The sequence below is a fragment of the Oreochromis aureus genome, linkage group 1 (genome assembly GCF_013358895.1).
Source record: "Oreochromis aureus strain Israel breed Guangdong linkage group 1, ZZ_aureus, whole genome shotgun sequence".
NCBI lineage: Eukaryota > Metazoa > Chordata > Actinopteri > Cichliformes > Cichlidae > Oreochromis > Oreochromis aureus.
Genome location: NC_052942.1, coordinates 39,097,958 through 39,118,065, shown reverse-complemented (window position 1 = coordinate 39,118,065; position 20,108 = coordinate 39,097,958). Strand labels below are relative to the sequence as shown.

The following is a 20,108-nucleotide window of genomic DNA, read 5'->3' as shown; positions in this document are numbered from 1 at the left end:
TGTAAGATCACGTATAACGTGTCTGTAACGTTTACTCTCATTAGCTGCTCCATGTGACCTATCACCTCTTCCTCTGACGGATGCCCTGAATGTGACACGGGTAGCTTCACCAGATGCTCAGCCGCATGATGATCCGGTGTTTTTGTGTGTGTCTGGCAGGTGTGAAGCCATGGAGTTATATGATGGAGGTCCTGGAGGAGAGGAACGGCGCCGACACGGAGCTGCTCGTGTTCGCCATGACACTCATCAACAAGGTAAGCAAAATTTCTAAATGTAAGCGAGAAGGTCAGAAGTTCGGAGGGTCCACAAACTCACTCCTCCATGTGCTTCTCAGACTCTGGCGGCGCTCCCGGACCAGGACTCGTTCTACGATGTGACGGACAAGCTGGAGCTGCTGGGGATGGAGGCCGTCGTCCGCAAACACATGAACAGCAAGGGGACGGAGCCAGACCTGCGGACGCAGTTCACCATATACGAGGTAACGACGAAAAACAGGGATTTACATACATGTACATTTTTGAGGAACACATGCTGCCTCCAAACAGACGTCTTTTTCGGTGAAAGTCTGTCGTTGAAAGCGCCCTGCTAACAGGTCCTGAGTGCTACAGCTGGCCTGCTGCAGTTCGGCCTTTAAAAACATTTACTGTTATCAATAAAAATCGTGGCTCCATCTCAGCTTTATTTGCATTTTGCACAACATCCCAACATTGAGTGCTGATACGGTGAGATTTAGGATGTGTGTCAGTGCACAGGGACGCTGCTTCAGTGTGTAACCAGCAGCAATCGCAGGATTTATGGCGCTAATATGAGAAGCATTGAATTTATAAGGTGCAGGTCTGTAACCATCATCATTCAGTCATGTGACTTCTGTTACCCCTTATATGAGGGACAAAGATCTTAGAGCATGCTCAGTCTTTCTTTGTGTGTGTGTGTGTGTGTGTGTGTGTGTGTGTGTGTGTGTGTGTGTGTGTGTGCGCGCAGAATACTCTGAAGTACGAAGACGGTGAGGTGGATGACTCCTCCCCCCTCCTACGTAAAGAGAGAAGAAAGTTGGCAACCGGCGAGCAGGATGGACCGAGGAGCCGCCGCTCGTCCAGTCAGAATCTTCTCAACGCCCGCTCCTCGCCCACACCCTCGTCTCCCTCCACCGCCCCGACCACTCCTACCCTCTTCTCGCCATCTTCTGTCAACTCCTCGGTGTCACCAGCCACCTCCCCCGCTGCGTCTCCCACAGTCTCCCCCGCTGCCTCTCCCACCGTCTCCCCGGTCATCTCCTCCCCGAGCCCCACGGCGGGTCTCGGCAGCAGGGCCTCGTCCCCGCTGGCCTCCGAGCACAGCAGCTCCGCCTCCAGTCCATCCGGATCCCGGAGAGGATCTCCGCTGCCTCCCCACACGTCCCCCAACGGCACCATGGACACAGAGCAGGGAACAAAAACGCCGCCAAGCCCGTGAGTTCACTCTGCTCGTGACCTTTACGTCCTGATTCTGATCATTAATAATCAGTGAGACTAATCAATGACAGCTAGGTAACCTTTAATCTCGAGGAAGCTCGTATAACATTCGACAGCTCCAGATGTTTCACTAAACGGAGCCCAAGTAGAAACCTGAAATCGAGGCAGTAGTGGAGGTTCAGATGTGCAAGCGTGCTTTTCTGCTGGTTTGTGGGAGGAAACGACCTGAAGTCCTTCCTGTGATCGTGACTCTCCTGCAGGTCAAACGCCGTGTCGGCTGTTAATCGGAGGCAGCAGTCAGACTGCGTCTCCCTCGGGTGCTGTGGTCTGCGCCGTCGTCTTCTCCCGCTGCTCGGAGTTTACCAAGTTTAGACCGACAGACGGACCGAGGAGGGGGGGAGACGAGGGGCGTGTTTTGTTTGGAAGCAGCTTTTCTGTGAGTTCAATCAGCAGGAATGTTTGTCCTCAGCGGGTAAACCTTTCTGCTCGTGTTTGGCCTCTGCAGAAACGGGCGTTTAAAGGGACGCCGGCAGGTCGAATGTTAGTCGTGTTTTAGTCATTGCAGAGCCGGAGAGGAAAGTGGTTTCAGTCATTCTGTGTTCACAACCAAGAGTTGTTCAAGTTCGTGAAAAACGGGCTGTTGTAGGTGTGAAAGAGTTAACCGTCATGATCTATATTATAATCTAAACACCACTCAGCCATAACAACAGAAACACTGAAAACAGCTGATGTGAGGAGCAGCGATCCTGTCACTACAGAGGAATGTTTTGCTGGGAAACTTTGCATCCTGGCCTTCATGTGGTCCTTATTTGAACATGTACCACCGCCTGGAGGAACTCCAGGCCTCGAGGGCCGGTGTCCTGCAGGTTTTAGATGTCCCTGATCCAACACAGCTGATTTAAATGTCTAAATGACCTCCTCAACATGTCTTGAAGTTCTCCAGAGGCCTAATAATGAACTAATCATGTGATTCAGGTGTGTTGACCCAGGGTGAGATCTAAAATCTGCAGGACACCGGCCCTCGAGGCCTGGACATCCCCACCCCTGGCCTAAATATTACTGCACACCAAACGGCCCGCCGTCCCTCATGGCTGTTGTCCTCCCTGAGATTACGGCAGTGCGCTGCCATACGCTCGCCAAACTCTGCAGTACAAACTCAAAGGGATCAGATTAATCAATGGAGACGTGTTAGCCAGTTTTATTACCTGTTTGTTTTTATTATCTGCTGATTTATCCCAGGAGAGTTTATTGCTTCCAAGTTTTCTTGTCTTTTTTAACTGACTGGTTTGATGATTTAAAAACGGGTATTAATTTTTTTTAAAGCTGATTATTGTCATGATGGCAGAATAATCAGGATTTTCCAGTTGTGGTGATTTTCAACAGATCACACCACCGTGGACGCTTTCTCTCACCTCTGGTTATATTTTTTCTTCCTCTTATCTCGGGCTCTTTTTCTGTTTTGTTTTGTTTTTTTTTCCTCATCTGGGTGTCTTGGTGTCGGTTCCCTGTCTCTGATTTAACCACCGATTCCCTCCCCTCTGTCTCTCTCCCTCTCTCTCGCTGTGCTGTCCTGCATCTTGACCACTAGGAGTCGCTCTTTCCTCAGCCACCACATGTCGTCTCTGGGTCTAAGCAGGAAATCCAGGTTCTTCTCCAAAACCAGCTCCATCTCTGAGGAGCATCGGGCCGACTGCAGGTCTGTAGCACTGAGACTGACCTCAGACCTGCAACCAGGACTCCTGCCTGTCTGCTGTAGACTAACAAACACTCTGCAGTCATGCTAGTGCTCCCTGCAGCACTCTGTCCACTGCCATGCCTTCAGTCCCTTTAGTATTCACAATCACTGTCATTATTTATTTTAAGTTTTTTTTGCAAAATCACAGACCAATAACATGCATTTCTCACTATCATGTATATTTCTCATACCACACAGGCTTGAGGCAACTATTGTCTGGTGTTTTCTAAATAACGTGTAGCTGAACTTTTAGCTTTCAGTCTTACTCACCGTGGACTGGTTCACATCCACTCTGCTGTCCACACAGCTCTGTGAAAAACCTGCAATAACAGGAGCTCGTTAAGGGTTCATCTAACGTCTGGTCACATGTTCCTCACTGACCCGTCAGACGCTGACAGTAGCACTGATTTTTCTTGATGGTCGCTGCAGACGTGGAGCAACACACACACACACACACACACACACACACACACACACACACACACACACACAGAGCAGTGGTGGAATGAACTGGCAGAGAGCAATGTTTTTAAAGCAGTCTCTCTCTCTCTCTCTTCTTGGCTGTTTGCTTATTTTCTGTGTGTGTGTGTGTGTGTGTGTGTGTGTGTGTGTGTGTGTGTGTGTGTGTGTGTGTGTTACAGTCCATCCTCCCCAGATCTCTCTCTGCGCGAGAATTCGCAGTCGAATCTGCAGCAGCCCGACAACAAGACGGACCCCAAAACTAAAGCAAAGTAAGTGAATCAGCTGATTTTTTTGGGGGGGCGCTCTCTTGTTTGTTTATTTAACGGACGGTTAAACCACGTGTGTGTGGCGTCGCTGTGCAGGGTTATCACTGCAGGAGGGATCAAATTTCGCCTTTTAAAGGGTCCAGCGTTGTTCTGGAACTTTGTGGGCATTTTTTTTTTATTGTTTCTGGATCATTTCTTTAACCTTCGTTATTTTTCTTTTATAAAAACTTGATTATACTCTGTGTTTAAATTCCTGGCTGATTCCCATTTAATGGCGTGTATAGAGCATCCAGATAATTTTATGGAAAATGTAATTATTATTTTGAGATGGATTATGTCAGTTTTTTGTCAGTTTAGTTGAACTTTTTCTTCCATGTTTAAGTTGTTGATGTCTCGTTACCTTTTCTTTTAGTTTTTCTATGTGATTCAGAATCATTTTTGTCTGTCAAAGATGATTTTTGGCTCTGATTTTCAGTTTGATAAAAACGGTGACGCTGCAGTAAGAACGGCTGCAGACGGTGAAAAGTTCAGCCGCAGCTTCTTCGCTCTCTCCGTTATTAGTCCTTTACTCTCGGCGTGCTTCCTCTCGGTTATAACATTATAATGTGTTGTCTCTTTCTCTTTCTCCTCCAAAATTCCTGCTCCCTTTTTTTTTTTTTTTCTCCGTCTCCTTTTATTCCTCTCCCAGCTCTGGGGAGGATGAGGAGCTCTTCTGGTAAGTACACGTCTCCACCTCCTGCTCCTCATCGTCCTGTGTGTCTGTAGTCGTCAGTCTGGTGTTCAGCTGCATAAAATGAGTCTTTGACGAGTGACACTTTTGTACATCGGGCTGGATTCAGGTGCTTCAATATGGGAGGGGAACCTTTAACTGACCTCATTCATCTCTGTGCTGAACGGTTTTCTTTTCAGGCTCTATTTTTTTGGTTTCAGTTTCTGCTTTTTTACATGATTCTCTGGATCGTCTATTGTTAGGTGGGCCACATATACAGAGGTCTGACTTTGAAGGGGCTCCTTTAAGGGTTTTTATGCAGCTGAGCACCCGTCGGCAGGTTTTACATTAAAGTAGCCGGTTACAGCATGCAGCTGCAGCCTGAACAGGATGATGAAAGCCTGCTGGTGCGTCTGGTGGGTCTCTCCGTGTGTGTGTGTGTGTGTGTGTGTGTGTGTGTGTCATGCTCAGATGTGTATTGTGTCTCTACAGCCCAGTTGACTGTAATGTAAATCAGGACAAGCCGGTGCTGAGGAAGTTTCAGTAAGTACCGCTGCAGCCCCACTGCATGCTGGGAGCTGCAGGGATGGTTGTCGGGCTCTGGTGCTTGTTTGGTTTGTGTGTGTCATCACTGAAATCAACTTTAGGACTCTTTGTATTTTCGAGTGAAGGTGAGTCAGCGGGAAGTGATTAATTCATGTCCTTTAAGGTGACGGTAACTCACCCGTGTGTGTGTGTGTGTGTGTTGGTTGGACTACATCACCTCAGTGGGTTGGGTTGTGTGTTATGAAGGTGTTTGAGTGACATTTAAACTCCCTTAATGCAGATTTAAAGCTGCTGCTTTTATGTCATTTTGGGTTTTCAGACGAGGCGACCGGCGTGAAAGAATCGTGCCGATGTCATTCAGTGTAATGACGCCGTGCACGGTCTCGTCGTGATCTTTCAGCCAACGATGGCTGCCGTTCTGTGTCGACTGACCAAAGAGAGAAAGCAGCACTGTAAAAGGAAATGCTCAGAGTAGATGGACATGGATTCCTTCAAAGAAAGCAGAAGCTTGTTTGTAGCAGCAGGATGTAGCATGGAAACATGCATTGGATGCATTCATGCATTGTCACATGTTACATGCAGTCTGTGTGCATGTCAGGGTCTTTAGCTGCTGCGGGGTCACATTTTGCAGCAGCAACGGCTCCAAGAAGCTCAAAGTGACACCGTCTATAATGTTCTCAGCTCAAGTCTCACACAAATGAGAAGCAAAAGCAAAGCCTCCAGTATCTCTGTGCTAAATGTAGATTATCTATTTCCCAGCACACAAACCCTCCTGAGCCGTAGTTTTCTCTTGGTCCTGGTCTTGGTCTGGATCTGTTGTCCTTCTGTGGTTCAGACCAGAACAATAGAAACTCATAAAGTGAAGCAAAAATGTAGCTGTGTGATTTTTGGGAGGCAGCTGCAGCCACTAAACACAGACGTGAAGCCCAGATTGTCGATCGCAGAGCCGAACCCGGCAGCCCTGCGGTCCCCCGGACCTGGACCCGGTCCATCTCCAAAAGTACCGCTCTCTACTCCACTGTACTGGTAGAAATAAGCTAACTACATGTGTATTGATATACATGGTATAGTGTACTTTTCAGTACGCTTGCAGCTAAGACTTGTGTACTTGTACCTCAATAAAAACAATTTCTCACATAAGAACTTTGTTCTCTCCATTTGGCGGAGAGAAACAGCTGCATCTCTTTTAACATCTTAAGACTCCTCCAAATCTCTGCCAGTATTAAAGACTTTAAACTAATCAGAAGATGATATGATAATATTTCTGTCTGAATATGTAACTAATGCAAAGTTTCTGCACGTTTTACGGAAACGTTACAAAATATTCTTTATGTTTTCAAAGTAAGAGTCCCAGTGAATTGCACTATAGGCGTGGATGGGCAGGGATAACCGGGACCCCCGGGACCCCCGTGTCTCTGTACGAAGTGACCTCAGATAAAAGATGTAAAACGACCCCAAAGAATCAGAAAACACCCCACACGGCCCTGTTTTCAGCAGTAACACAGTCGGTTATGTTTGGAAGGTGGTTTGGACTTTTCAGACGCGTCTCCTGCTTCTGCTCCAGTTTTATCTAAATATGACTTTGCTTGGAGGAGCTCATCGCTGGGTCCGACTTTGGGACCAATCGTTTTGTGAGTCTCTCCTACTCACAGCTTTTTTGGGGCGCATTTTTGAATTTTTAAAAAATTTGTAGAACCAGTCGTAGATGAGGAAACGGCACGCTGTCACAAACAGACACGTTATGATTACCACACATCCAAACTGACCCCTTCATGTCACCAAAGAGCGTCTCATTTCATAAAATGAACTAGAAAATGTTAAATTAGCACTGACCTCAGAACGCCAAAATGAGAAGAGATTCGTTGGTGGCCAAGAACAACTGAATAATAAAAACACCATATAAAAATTGTGTGTTTGGGTTTGTGTTTCTGTTGGCTCCACGGCTCAGTGGTCTGTCCAAATCCTGACATATTAAAGTCATAAATCTGCACCGGTGGGATGTTTCAGTGCTGCAGAGTCGGATGTGGGTGGGGGTTGTGTTGCTGGTGGTGGGGCTGACGACGTCCTCCGGTCCTCAGTTTGGTTTGGTTTTGTCTTTTGTAACTCTGGGTGGAGTCTAATTGCTGGTGTTTAATCTGCCAGGAGCTGGTTTGGTTTGCAGTTGAGAATAAAAATGAATCTGAGATCAGTTTGACTGCGATGATTCGGTGTTAAAGTAACTTAAGGGGGACCTTTTCCACTTAAATCTGCCACCCACCCTCCTGATTGGCAAACCTCCATAAGTAGCACCTGAGCTTTTAAATATGTTGACCTATTTATTTGAAACTTTGACCAAACGTTTGTTTAATATGATCGTCCAAAAGTGCAACAATCTGAAGAAGACAGGAAATAAGAGAAGACACTGAAAAAGGTCCCCTTTAACTCAACGCGAGAAAAGTTTGCCTCCCGGTTCCTCAAAGCAGCCTCGGAGTCTGGGATCAGGTCTAATCCCTGCCCCCCCTCCTCTCTCCCTCCTCAGAGGCACCTTCCTGCGCAACCTGGCTGCCCAACAGTGGCAGAAGAAGCGAAGGACTAAAGACTTAAGCGAGATTAAGTTGCCCTCATTTGATGATGCTGTGACTCCAACTTTGGAACGGACAGCGGACGAGGGCGCAGCCGAAGTGCCGTCACGTCACGGTAAAGCTTCACATTACAGTCACAGAGCTGCACACAGCCTCCTGATGTGCGCGTCGTGGTTCTGCTACTCGGTGATGGTGCTAATGCTGTTCCTGTGACTCCAGATTGACTGAATGTGTGAACTGGCAGCCACTCTTCTGCTTACTGTGTGTGTGTGTGTGTGTGTGTGTGTGTGTGTGTGTGTGTGTGTGTGTTGTTCGTGTTCGTTCAGGCTCAACATCAAGCAGTTTGGAAACAAACGGACATTCAGACTCCCAGGATGACCCAGGTGAGATCCTACAGCTGCCCTCTACAGGCAGAGACAGGAACTGCAGAACACGTCTTCCCCTGAATCTGTCTGTCGGTTTAAACTTTATAAACCTTTAAAAACGAGTGTTTTTGTCTGCAGCAGCCTCTGTACGACAGGGCAGCACGTTATCCAACGACACAAAGTTCAGGCTCGACATGCTCTACTCAAAGACGGGACCCATGAGCCCGTCTGCAGCTGCAGACACCAACGAAGAAGAGGGGAGCGTCGTGCCTGGTGAGAGAGCCACTTTTCTGCAGCTCACTGCACATTCCAGACTTTATTTATTGTCATATATATTTATAAAGTTGCAAAAACGTTCTTCTGTTCTTTTGTGATTTCGTTCCCTTTCCCAGCAGGTGACGATGTGTCTGCTCGGGGTCGTGTGACTGAGCGTCTGACCAGCTTCAAAGCGCGCTCAGCAGAGTCCTCCACCTCCAATGAGAGCAGCGCCTCCCGCAGGGCAGAGCTGGAGAGTCTGGAAGGCTCAACGCAGGCGGCACGAGCCCGACTGGCTGAAGAACAGGTCAGAACATGAAGGACATTATTCTGTCTGCAGATGCTTTTTTTTTCTTCTCTGCGGATCCGCAGGTTTTTAAAAGCAGTGTTTCTGTACTGTGTTTATCCTTCGTTCTTTACTCACTTATAAACTACAGCTGCATGTATCTTTAAAGTGAACTGGGTTTTAGTTGATGCACCTAGTTACTGTAGGGGTTATGAGCCAAAACATGATGGTCTGGATATGTCGGGTTTCTTGGGTCTATGAGAACATTCAGGTGAGGAGCTGAACTTCTCCGACAGGAATCTAGAGATTCTCTGAAGTGTTGTGAGGAGCTCAGCAGAGTTTCTGTAACGAGTGCTGAGGTCATTTCTGAGACAAACGTTCAGGGCGAGCAGAACAAATCAGCTTTGTTTGCTTTTCATGAAATGAAAAGTTGGTGCTGCTTTCTTGTTGTAGCCCCTCCCACACCCGCCTGCATCAGTGGCTCCAGTTTGAGACCCGCTGGCTTCACGTTGGTGCCTAAGAGCGGGTTGCGGGGTCGCGTCATGTTTTGGCTCATCGGTGCGTGAAACGGTTTGGAGGTTGAACGCAAAGCTGATAAATGTGTCTCCATCCACCATCAGAAGCGTTACATCCGGCAGCAGAGCAGCATCGACACCGAGGCGCACGCCCGCAGTCTGGACACCACCCAGATGACCCCGCTTGGCCCCGGCAGCTCCAACGACGCCTGGGACCAGCTGCAGCCGAGCGCCGCCGCCCTGCGCATCAAGGACCTGGACTTCTCTGATCTGCTGGACGAGGAGGACATCGACGTCCTGGACATAGACACCTTCGACAGCTCCGCTTCATCCTTCACCCTCTCTGGCATCCCTCCCCCTCCTCCTCCCCCTCCTGGCATGCCGGGGGCTCCCCCTCCTCCTCCTCCACCTCCTCCACTGGGAGGTCTCGCGCCCCCTCCTCCTCCACCTCCTCCACCGGGAGGCCTCGCACCCCCTCCTCCTCCACCTCCACCAGGTGTCCCCCCTCCTCCTCTTGAGGCCTCTCAGAAGAAGAAGAAGACGGTGAAGCTGTTCTGGAAGGAGCTGAAGCAGGCAGACGGACCAAAGAAGTGTCGCTTCGGTCGGGGGACGGTGTGGGCGTCTCTGGATAAGGTGGCGGTGGACACAGCCCGCCTCGAGCATCTGTTTGAGTCCAAAGGCAAGGAGCTCCCAGTAGCCAAGGTGGGTGGACGATAGATTCTCTTCAAAAAACCCTGCCTGAGACCCACAGAGGGCAAAATGAGACGGGCTGCAGAAAGATTATTCAATGTCAAACACATATATGAGCTCATTTAAAACGGTCTGCCACAGTTTGACCACCAGGGGGCTCCAGCGGGCTGTAAAATCTTCTCACTTCTACACTTAATGTTTCAACTCAAACCACTCAAACTTAAACAAGCAGTGAATACTAAATAGAAAATGAACTGCACTCATGATCAAGTGTATTTAGTTTAACCAACTATCAGTTTACCATTAAAAGTGATAATTTTTAAGAAGTGTTACTGTGTAACTTTATGACATCACAGGAAGCGCTGATACTGCTAGTCATGTGTCAGCAGCTCTCTTCCAAAGCTGGAGGAGGAATTATTGAGCAGGAAAACTGTCGCACTCCTCGAGTTTTTAACATGTCGCTTGTGTGCAGAAAGGACCGGAGACCAAGAAGACCGAGATTCTGGTTCTGGACTCCAAGAGGAGTAACGCCATCAACATCGGTATGACCGTCCTGCCGGCGATCCACGTCATCAAGTCGGCCATCCTCAGCTTTGACGAGTTTGCCATTAGCAAAGAGGGCATCGAGGTAGGGGTGACTTCCTGTGTGTGGACGGGTCACAGTCTGATCGGTCTGCTGTTTCATCTTGAACTTTAACGCTGTTGGCTCTCTCTCTGTCCTGAGCAGAAGATCCTGACCATGACCCCCACAGAGGAGGAGAAGCAGAAGATCCAGGAGGCTCAGCTCGCCAACCCTGACCTCCCTCTGGGCACAGCAGAGCAGTTCCTGCTCACCCTGGCCTCCATCAACGGCCTGACCCCCCGCCTTCAGCTCTGGGCCTTCAAACTGAACTACGAGGCTCTGGAGAAGGTAAACGAGCTGATTTCAGATCAGTGGAAGATTTACACGTCACAGAGAAGCTGAAAGTCACCTGAGATCAGCTCAGCAAGATTACAGGAAAACTGGATCTGATGATAGTCGGGCTGTTATACTACAATGCTGAGACTGTGACTGTGTCGCCCCCTGCAGGAGATAGCAGAGCCGCTGTTTGACCTGAAGCTCGGCATGGAGCAGCTCTCCTCCAATCAGACCTTCAGGAGAATCCTGGCGACGCTGCTTGCCATTGGAAACTTCCTCAACAGCTCCAATGTGAGGATGTAACACACACACACACACACACACACACACACACACACACACACACACACACACACACACACACACACACACAGAGAACATGAGAAGAGGTGTAGAAACTCTCAACCCTCGCAGCAGGAAATGTGAATCCCTCCATGATTACAAAAAGTCATGTGCAGTATGTACACGTCATTAAAAAACGTACTTGCATATGAGTGATTTTATTGCTGCAGCAGGCAGTGATAAAATATTCCAGACCTGTCCAAATAAACTGAACAGCTGCTGCACAGAGTAGTTTGGTTAAAAACACTTTTCCCTGGTGGTTCAGCGACATGTGACAGCACTCTAACTGCAGCCAGTCAGCAGCAGGGAGGTCAGCGGTGCTTTAGTCTGAGCTGACAGCAGCTGCTACACAACACGAGAGCCACAGCCTCACCTTTCCTTCTCTGCACCCTGCTGTTCACAGACAGGCTGTATGCACGGTTACTCACATGAAGATGGAAGCAGCTGTTTATTCCCCAACTTCTTTATAAAAACTGAATACATCAGTGTTTAGGAAGACTTTTATGATCTGTGACAGTAAATGAACCAGGGCTTAAAATATTGAATGGCTGATTAAAAAGGATGTAGCAGCAGGTCTGCTAACAGCTGCTGTCCTCCTCTTCACTTTATCACATCAAAGAAAACTGAACATAAACCAAAGCAGGGCTGTTCCAGAGGCTGTGCATCGTGTTTGCTGCCCTAACTGAAAGGGATTGAAGGCGCTGTTACGATCCCGTCGCTGTCTTCCTCCTCCTCATCACTGCACAGCTTAAACTGTAACTGTTACAGACTAGCAAGCCAAGATAGAATAAATACACAGCAGCAGTTTACATTTTTAAAGGGAAAGTTCAGACTGTATCGAGAGGCTGGTTTGTGCTCTCAAACTGACTTTCGGCTGAAGCTTTCATTTGTTTGTGTTTATGTATTTGCACGTTATTAAAAGTGAGATAAAATCAGGCTGAAAGAGCTTGATTTAAGCTTTATTTTTACATGCTGGCAGACTCATTACTCTGAATCCGCCCTTTAAAAAGCCTGCACAAACTGTCTGTCTACATCTGTATTTATTCAAATCCTCTGATGTACTAATTTATCATTGATAAATGAGTTGAGTCAGAAAAACAGATCCCAGGAAGTGATCACAGCCGGCCCTGTTTGACCGCTGAAGTCACAAAGAACAGTTTTGTTGGACGGTACACCACGTCCAAGCTATTTCTGTGGGAATGTTGTAGTATAATATCCCACAATGCAATGCAGTAGTGAAACACGTAACAGACACTGCTGGATGGTGATGATCTATTAGTTCAAGTAGCTTTACTTTACTAGGTGTAGTATACTTTTCGCACGTGCTAATCATTACTTGGATCACGTTATGGGCGAGGTTTGGTTACCATGGTAACGTATCTTCGAGGTTACACTGGTCAGTAGTTCATCTGGGATCTTAGATCTGGCCAATCAGACGCCTCTGTGATGGGAATGGTGATGGATAAGAATCTCAAACACGTGCACGGCGCTTTGTTTACATCCAATATTTATCTCTGAGAGCGAGGGCCAGTTTGTTATTCCTCCAAATAAGGAGTCAAGATTAGAGATTTCAGGCGGAGATCGAACGTCGTCCTCTGAATCTCTGTGTGTGTGTGTGTGTGTGTGTGTGTGTGTGTGTGTGTGTGTGTGTGTGTGTGTGTGTGTGCGTGCGCGTGGCTAAAGGCTTTGAGCTGAGTTACCTGGAGAAAGTGGTGGAGGTGAAGGACACGGTCCACCGTCAGTCTCTGCTTCATCACACCTGTAACCTGGTGGTGGAAAATTACCCAGAATCCTCTGACGTCTACTCTGAGATCCCCGCCATCAACCGCTCGGCCAAAGTACAGTTCAGTCCTTCTCACCTTTACGCCGCCCTGATGTAAAATCACCTGGTGCTGACTACTTGACTTTTTTCTCCAGGTGGACTTTGAGCTGCTGTCGGAGAACCTGGTCCAGCTTGAGAGACGCTGCAAAGCATCATGGGACAACCTGAAGGTGGTGGCCAAACATGAAACCAAAGCGGCGCTGAAGAACAAGCTAACGGACTTCCTGAAGGACTGCACGCAGAGGATCATCATCCTGAAGGTCGTCCACAGGAGAGTCATCAACAGGTGACACATCAGCGTACACACACACACACACACACACACACACACACACACACACACTGTCCTCCGCATGATGATGCACTGACCACCTCCTCCTCCAGGTTCCACTCCTTCCTGCTGTTCCTGGGTCAGCCGTCCTCCTCGGTCAGAGACATCAAGGTGACAAATTTCTGTCGGATTATCAGCGAATTCGCTCTGGAATATCGCACCACCAGAGAGCGAGTGCTCACCATCAAACGGAAACGCGCCGTTCACCGAGAGCGCACCAAGACCCGAGGAAAGATGATCACTGAGGTAAGACTCTCCCCTGTTTGTCAGAGGGGTCAGAGGTCAGCGGCAACAGAATCGCAAAATCTGAGTTACTTGATTTGATGCAGTGCCAATCAGTTAACGCCATTATCTACATAGATTATAAATATTTGTATTAATTAAAGAACAGCAACAAAACCCATAAACTTCAAGCTTCACAGGTTTGTACTTTTAAATAGCAGATTCATATAATGGTTGAAGCTCACTGAACTTCTCAGATGATCTTTCAGTACAATTTAAACACTCCAAACGGCACCACCACTGCAAACACACCTCTCAATCAGAGCCGCCACGCCTCCATCTTCAGGCTTTAATTAAATTCAAATGGACGAGGTATAAATCAGTTTACTGCCTGTGTGATTATTGCAAAGGAGGAAATCAGCTCTACAGACCAAAACATTTTTTGCAGCAGGCTGTAAATGTGTTTAATTGTGCTGTAAAGTTGGGCATTTTAACATGGAAGCCTATGGGGAGTGACTCACTTTTGGAGTATGCCTCCCGTGGCCACTTGAGGAACTGCAGTTTGTGGCGCTGCTTCGGTCCTAAGAGGATGCCATTTGGTTTTTATTCACCAGCATTCACTGTTGAACAGAGAGAGGAATAAAAAAACATTTACAATATAGAGATTAAATCACTGTTTACAGATATTATTTTTAAAGTGGGCTTGTCCTTACTCTCCCCTCCTCAGACGGAGAAGTTTTCAGGGGCGGTGTCACGTCCGGACAGCCCGTCCCCTGTTTCTATGGCAGCGGAGGCAGACCAAGATCAGGAGGAGGAGCACGAGAACATGAAGAACCTGCTGATCAGTCACAGCAGCACCCTGAACTGTGATCAGAGAGGCCTGAGGCGCTCCCGAGCCGTCCGCAGTAAGACCAGCAGCTTTCTTCACCTCCACACGACTCCCACTATAACTGACTGTCAGCGCCACGTTTACTTCCAGCATCAGTTTAACTTTAAGGCGTCAGGCTTGTGCTGCTTCTGCTAGAAATGAGCGTTCGACCAGTAAAATCAGACATTATGAGATGTGGTCTGCAGCACGAGATTCCCCACATTCTGATGTTGTGCAGGTTGTGAGTCATCGGAGTGAGGACGCAGAAAATGTGAGGGCGTTGTGATGTGAACTCAGACGCGCTAAATCAGCTTTTTCTTTTTTACTGGAAAGCATAGAAGTTGAACATTTCCACCTCTGCTGGAGCTGCAGCAAAGAAAGGGAAATCATTTTCTTTTGCTTAAATCTGAGTAGAGCTGGCGGCGGCCGGCGGCGCTCCACCAGACACTGTAGAAACATCCTTCAGGACTCATTTGGAGTTACTCTGATTGGTTAAAATGAAAAAACAAACTGAGGTGTTTTCTTTTCCATTTCCATCAACATAATGCCTCCATATATAAACTAACATAATGAACAATTGTTTCGGCACGACTGAAATAATTTCATTTTTAAACCAATCACTGTGAAATATTCGGTCGTCTAGTGAGTCTGGTAGATGCTGCGTCACACTGAAATTAAGCTGAAAGTTAGAAAACTGATATAAATACGCTTCTTAAACTCTGAACGAGTTCGAGCAGCCGTGGACGGTACCGCCGAGGCGCCCTCACCCTGCTCCTTGTCACGTTCCTGCTCTCGGCTAATGTTCCGGTTCTGCTCCTCAGGTCTCGGCAGGGTGGAGCCGCCCAAGATGTCTGTAGCCAAAGAAGACGGGACGAGCTCCCAGGACGACGCCACAGATGAGATCATGGACCGACTCGTCAAGTCTGTTACCCAGAATCCCTCAGGCAGATCCTCCAGCCCCAAGAACCGCAAACGGTCCCGAGTGAATAGGAAGTCACGTGAGTATGAATTTACGTCTTAATATTGATTCGCTGTGACATATGTGATGTCATCAGATGGTGAGTGCAAGGGCGTGCCTAATTTTTTGTAACGTTCCAGGCTCGTGGGCGGAGCGTTTAGGCTGCGTCAGCTTTGCTGAGCCTTCGGGTCTCCAGCAGCCCCGCGTCCCTAACGGAGTATAGTCGAGGCTTTATGTGACTTCAACTCCCAGGGTGCATTTCTGCAAAAGCAGTCTGAGCTTAAAATCAGCATTTTCATTTAGATGAGTCTCATGCAGTTCATCACCTTTCTGAAACGAGCGCTCGCCTCTTTAAGCTCCGCCCTCCATACGTGCTTTCTTCTAACTGGCTAACTTTCAGAAGCCTGCTGAGGGGCACCCGGAAGAGAAACAGGATTTCTTTTTTTTAAATCTTTCTCGTTTATGTATTTATTTATTATTTCAGTGAATTTTATGATTTTGGTCAAACACAGCTGAAGAAAGTTTCAATGACATTTAAATTTTTGCCTTTGAAAATTCTTCAAAGCTTCTTTTTGTTTTACTTTTAGTCACTTTTTTCCCGTCACAGTTTAAACTGATGAACGCGACGCTGTCAGGTACTCTGTCCGTTTTTTTCTGAAGAACGACCTGAAAAGTCAGACCTGAGCGAGGGGTAGCGGCGGCCCCTTGCTTGTGTTTTTGGGGTGTTTAGGGACCTGTCACGCTGAAGGTCGAGTCCTCTGAGCTTCAGTCTGATTCAGACTGCATGGAGACACAACAGTAGCTGTGTGTCCAAAACAAGCTGATATCTGTGCAGCTTCATATCGCTGTTTGCACTTCCTCAGTAAATCTGTCCACAGCAGCAGATAACCATCAGCTCCAGCCATCCTGCTGCTGAGCGCAGGACACGATGAACTGCTGCTCGCAGGCTGCAGACTCAGTTTTAAGTAACTTGGCGGCAGTACGATAAACTGAAATCTTTTTTTGGAACATTTTTGGCGTGTTTGACCTTCACGCGTTATTTTAAAGCAAAAGACGCCCAAATCTGCAGCTTCTAGCTTCTCAGATTCGAGGAAATTATGATTATTATTATTCTTTAAATTTGCATGACAGCGACTGACACTGTGCAAGAAACTAGTGCAGATTACATGAGTAATTATTATATTTACACTATAAATCTGAGAAAGGCTGAAACATGGTATAATAGAGAAATATGTGTGGAATCTTGTATCACAGAAAAACGTGTTATAGAGAACTGTAGGAACGATTTCCTGAAGCGTTCTCTTCTAGGAGGAGATGGAAGAAGAAAAAGCAGCCTTCCAAGTAAAATAGTTGTTATCAGGCAGAAGCTGGGAGTCGCTGGTCCACCCGTGCCTCCTCTTTGGTCTGTTCTAAGACGTTAAAGCCCAAAGAAACAAAGAAATGAATTTGAGCAGGAGATATTTTTAACTTTTTTTATTTTTAGGCTGAAGATTTTCTGAAGAGTTTTGTGAAAAGAATCAAAATCAGTGAAGAAGAAACTTGAGCCCCAGCTTCCTGTAATGCTGACGTTGTTTCTGTGTGTTTCAGTGAGGAGGACTCTGAAGAGCGGCCTCGGTGTGGAGGTGGTTCAGGCTCTGGGGCTCAACAACAAGACGGCAGGAGACCGAGTCTGAGCTGCGACTGCAGCTGATCGATAAATCGGCGAACTATTGATTACAGAGACTGAACCCAGACCAGCTGAGCGGCTCCAGCAGACATCGGGAGACGTGCGCTCTGCGTTTGGAGACTCTTCCACCGGCACATCTGCCGCAGCTGTTCAGACACTTTGATGTAGAAATAGTTGTGAGAAGAATTCTTCTCGCGTGACAGATTTTTACTGGTTTCCTGCAGCTTTGAAACTCACGAGGAAATCTGGATGCAGACCTGCGGTCTTACGGAGAAATGAGTTTAAGGTGGATTCGCTGTCAGGTGTCCGTCCAGAACTGAAAGTGTGAGAGTCGGATAAATGAAATGAGAGCAGAAGCACAGCAAAGCCTTCGACTTCTCAAACTGCTCCCATGTTTGTTTTTGGAGTTTTAACTTGAATCACTGCCGACTCTGAAGTGTCACTCTGTGCTGACACTGTCGGTGCGTCTCTTCCTGTCTGACTCTCGGCTCGAGCTCATCGAGATCTCAAAACAGAGTTTCTGGGTTTCGAACACGTGGCACGCTCGGGCACGCCACACCGGCTGTTCAGAGGCCGGGGGTTTGTTGTTTTGGGACAGCAGTTTATGAAAGTTGTTTCTGGGTTTTTTGGTGATTAGTTTAAATTTAAACTTTTGGTATTTTGTTACATTTTTCACTGACTTTAAGATAACTTTGGGAAGTTTCCCCAGTTTATAAAATCTGTGTGTTTGCTTTAAGTCGAGCAAGGCCTCTCCTACACACGTCGCTTCGTACTCATTTTTGTTGTTTGGTCTTCTGTGTTACTGCCACCTGCTGGACTGGAGTGTTACTATAATCTTTGGAGCGACGTGTAAACAGACAATCAGCGATGTGAAGGAACAGTTTCGCTCCTTAAATTATAAACTTACTGGGAATAAAATTTCATAGCTGTTCTTAATATGAACTTTCCTAAATTTAAGTTTAATAAGTTAAAAAAAGAATAAGAAAGCCACATCAGCGTGTAGTTTCTGAGCACGTCTGCAAAGCTGGATCCAGATTTGATGCCGCTCGAACAGTTGGATGATGCGCTCAAGTCGGAACATGACATCATGAGTGAAACTGGCATGGGAGCAGTCTGAGTTTGTTTTACTGGCCACATATCCAAACACCCGTCCTCCAAAATGAAATTGAGGGAAATAAAAGTCATCCGGCACATAAAACATTTTTAATTGGTGGGCTTTACTGCTGCTGTCAGGTGATCCAGGCTCCAGTTCTCTGCATTTCCAGTTTTTATGCTAAGCTAAGCTTTATTTTTAATGTGCTGTCGTATTTCACAGGATGGACTCTTCTGTTAAAGGTTCGTCACACTGGATGGCCTCAAATTCTTTATTTCACAGCCAAAAACTGTCAGCGAAGGATCAGGAGGAGTCTGAGAGTTCAGCAGAAACAGCTGCTAAAATTCAATAGAAACAACAGGCTGGTGAATATGTTTAACTTATGGAAGTGTGTGAAATATCCTCACGTTTGGCTCATTAACTGGTCTGTTTTAACTTTAAATCAGGAGACTGTGAGACTTTAGAAAATATCATAATAAAATTACAATTTTAAACCTGTTTTCTAAAATAAATGAAAGTGCGTTTGATGGATTTGGAGGCAAATGTACTTCATAGAAAGCTCAGCTGACGTAATTATCAAACAGCAGGGTCCATTTAGTGGCTGTTCTGGAGCTTTTGGAATAATCTGAGGAATAAGTTGCAAATAAAAGGTCAGATTCTTGTTAGATTTAAAATTTGTCATCCTGAAGCTGATTTGCACTCCGACCTGCACAGAGTTGAAGAGTTTGGAGAGTTTGCTGTCGCAGCGTCACAAACTTCACAAACAACACAAAGGTGTTCTGTTTAAAACTTGACAGTTGTATAGTTTTATTTAAATTCAAGGAGAAGGTGGGCTCATCAGGTCAAAACACATGGCACAGACTGGAAGGCGTGGTCACACAGACTCGGGCACTCGTGGAGGCGTGGTCTTCAAACTAATTAACACTCAGTTTGCAAACTTTTAATCACACATGTTAAAAAAAAAAAAACTCGGATTAAAACCTAAAATCACTAACGTGGTACAAACATCTGTGTGTGTGTGTGTGTGTGTGTGTGTGTGTGTGTGTGTGTGTGTGTGTGTGTGTGTGTGTGTGTGTGTGTGTGTGTGAGGGAGTGATTACAGGACTGACCGTGTGCGTTCGGTCTTGGTGTTTTTTGCACTCTGAGGTGTTTTTTTTATGGTCGCGTTTCTTTCTGCGACTGACTTCAGGTCAGTTTGTGAAAATCTTCTTCACATATGTTTTTTTTTTTTTTTTTTTTTTTCCATTCACAAACTGATGACGACTTTGTTTTAACTTAAAGAGCAAGACGAACATTTTATAGAAACATTAAATGGATGGTTGAATGTGTCGCTGGTATAATTAATAAAGATTTTTAAGAAGAGAGACGTGTCTGCAGTCTGTTCATTCGATCCACACAACAATATTTTCATGTTCCTCGTGTCTCATGTTATATTCTTGCACTGGACGTCCAGTTTAGTGCCTCAGGTTGTCGTGGCTTCATCATTAAAAAGCTCCTGCTATACAGGGTGCGGTGTATGGAGGACCACAAGAGCCACACACATGGAAATAAAGAATTCTGTAAATAATGAATTTGCAAATGCATAATTTATTGTACAATTTATTATTTAAGCACAGAATTCTTTATTTCCACGCGTGTGGCTCTTGTGGTCCTCCATAGCGGTGTGCCTGTCACATCTACTCCTTGGACTTTACTAACCAGCGAATTGACACAGTTACCACTCTCATCTTCTGTATACTGTCTGTTTCAGGAGGCTGTCATTTAATCATGAGCCTGTTTTACACTGTGCTGTTTTGTATGAGGCGTGTGGTTTAACTTGCTCATGTTCTGGTTTTACAGGATGATCATATCTGTTCATACGTTTATTAAATCTTCACATAGTTTCTCCTCCTGCTGGAGAGTGAGCCAGATGTGACCTCATGTCTTCTCATTCAGTTTTTTTTTTTTTTCCCCAAGCTGGCTCTGCCCCTTCACCATGTTTCCCCAGGTCACCTCCTCTTACTCCTCCTCAGTAATCCTCCCATGAAGGAGCACAGCACACTTGAACAGCACAGAAAGAAAAAAAGA

At 46.5% G+C, this 20,108-nt stretch overlaps 1 protein-coding gene across 7 annotated transcripts in view; it reads left to right on the top strand.

Annotated features, from left to right (window-relative positions):
- fhod1 (formin homology 2 domain containing 1) overlaps positions 1–19,405 on the top strand; it is a 59,871-nt gene extending 40,466 nt beyond the window's left edge. Inside the window, exons 9-29 of one of the 7 annotated variants that reach the window (XM_031743712.2) lie at positions 160–254; positions 335–478; positions 982–1,448; positions 3,040–3,147; positions 3,828–3,917; positions 4,603–4,629; positions 5,116–5,166; positions 7,688–7,845; positions 8,057–8,113; positions 8,234–8,368; positions 8,488–8,657; positions 9,257–9,853; positions 10,314–10,469; positions 10,569–10,751; positions 10,911–11,030; positions 12,758–12,919; positions 12,999–13,189; positions 13,288–13,480; positions 14,184–14,361; positions 15,146–15,322; positions 16,870–19,405. In XM_031743712.2, coding sequence (XP_031599572.1) covers positions 160–254; positions 335–478; positions 982–1,448; positions 3,040–3,147; positions 3,828–3,917; positions 4,603–4,629; positions 5,116–5,166; positions 7,688–7,845; positions 8,057–8,113; positions 8,234–8,368; positions 8,488–8,657; positions 9,257–9,853; positions 10,314–10,469; positions 10,569–10,751; positions 10,911–11,030; positions 12,758–12,919; positions 12,999–13,189; positions 13,288–13,480; positions 14,184–14,361; positions 15,146–15,322; positions 16,870–16,955 — 3,545 coding nt within the window. In that variant the 3' untranslated portion in view covers positions 16,956–19,405. The remainder of the gene's footprint in view (positions 1–159; positions 255–334; positions 479–981; positions 1,449–3,039; positions 3,148–3,827; positions 3,918–4,602; positions 4,630–5,115; positions 5,167–7,687; positions 7,846–8,056; positions 8,114–8,233; positions 8,369–8,487; positions 8,658–9,256; positions 9,854–10,313; positions 10,470–10,568; positions 10,752–10,910; positions 11,031–12,757; positions 12,920–12,998; positions 13,190–13,287; positions 13,481–14,183; positions 14,362–15,145; positions 15,323–16,869) is intronic. The other 6 variants (XM_031743713.2, XM_031743714.2, XM_031743717.2 and 3 more) reach the window with 6 other exon arrangements.
- The last annotated feature ends 703 nt before the right edge of the window (positions 19,406–20,108 follow it).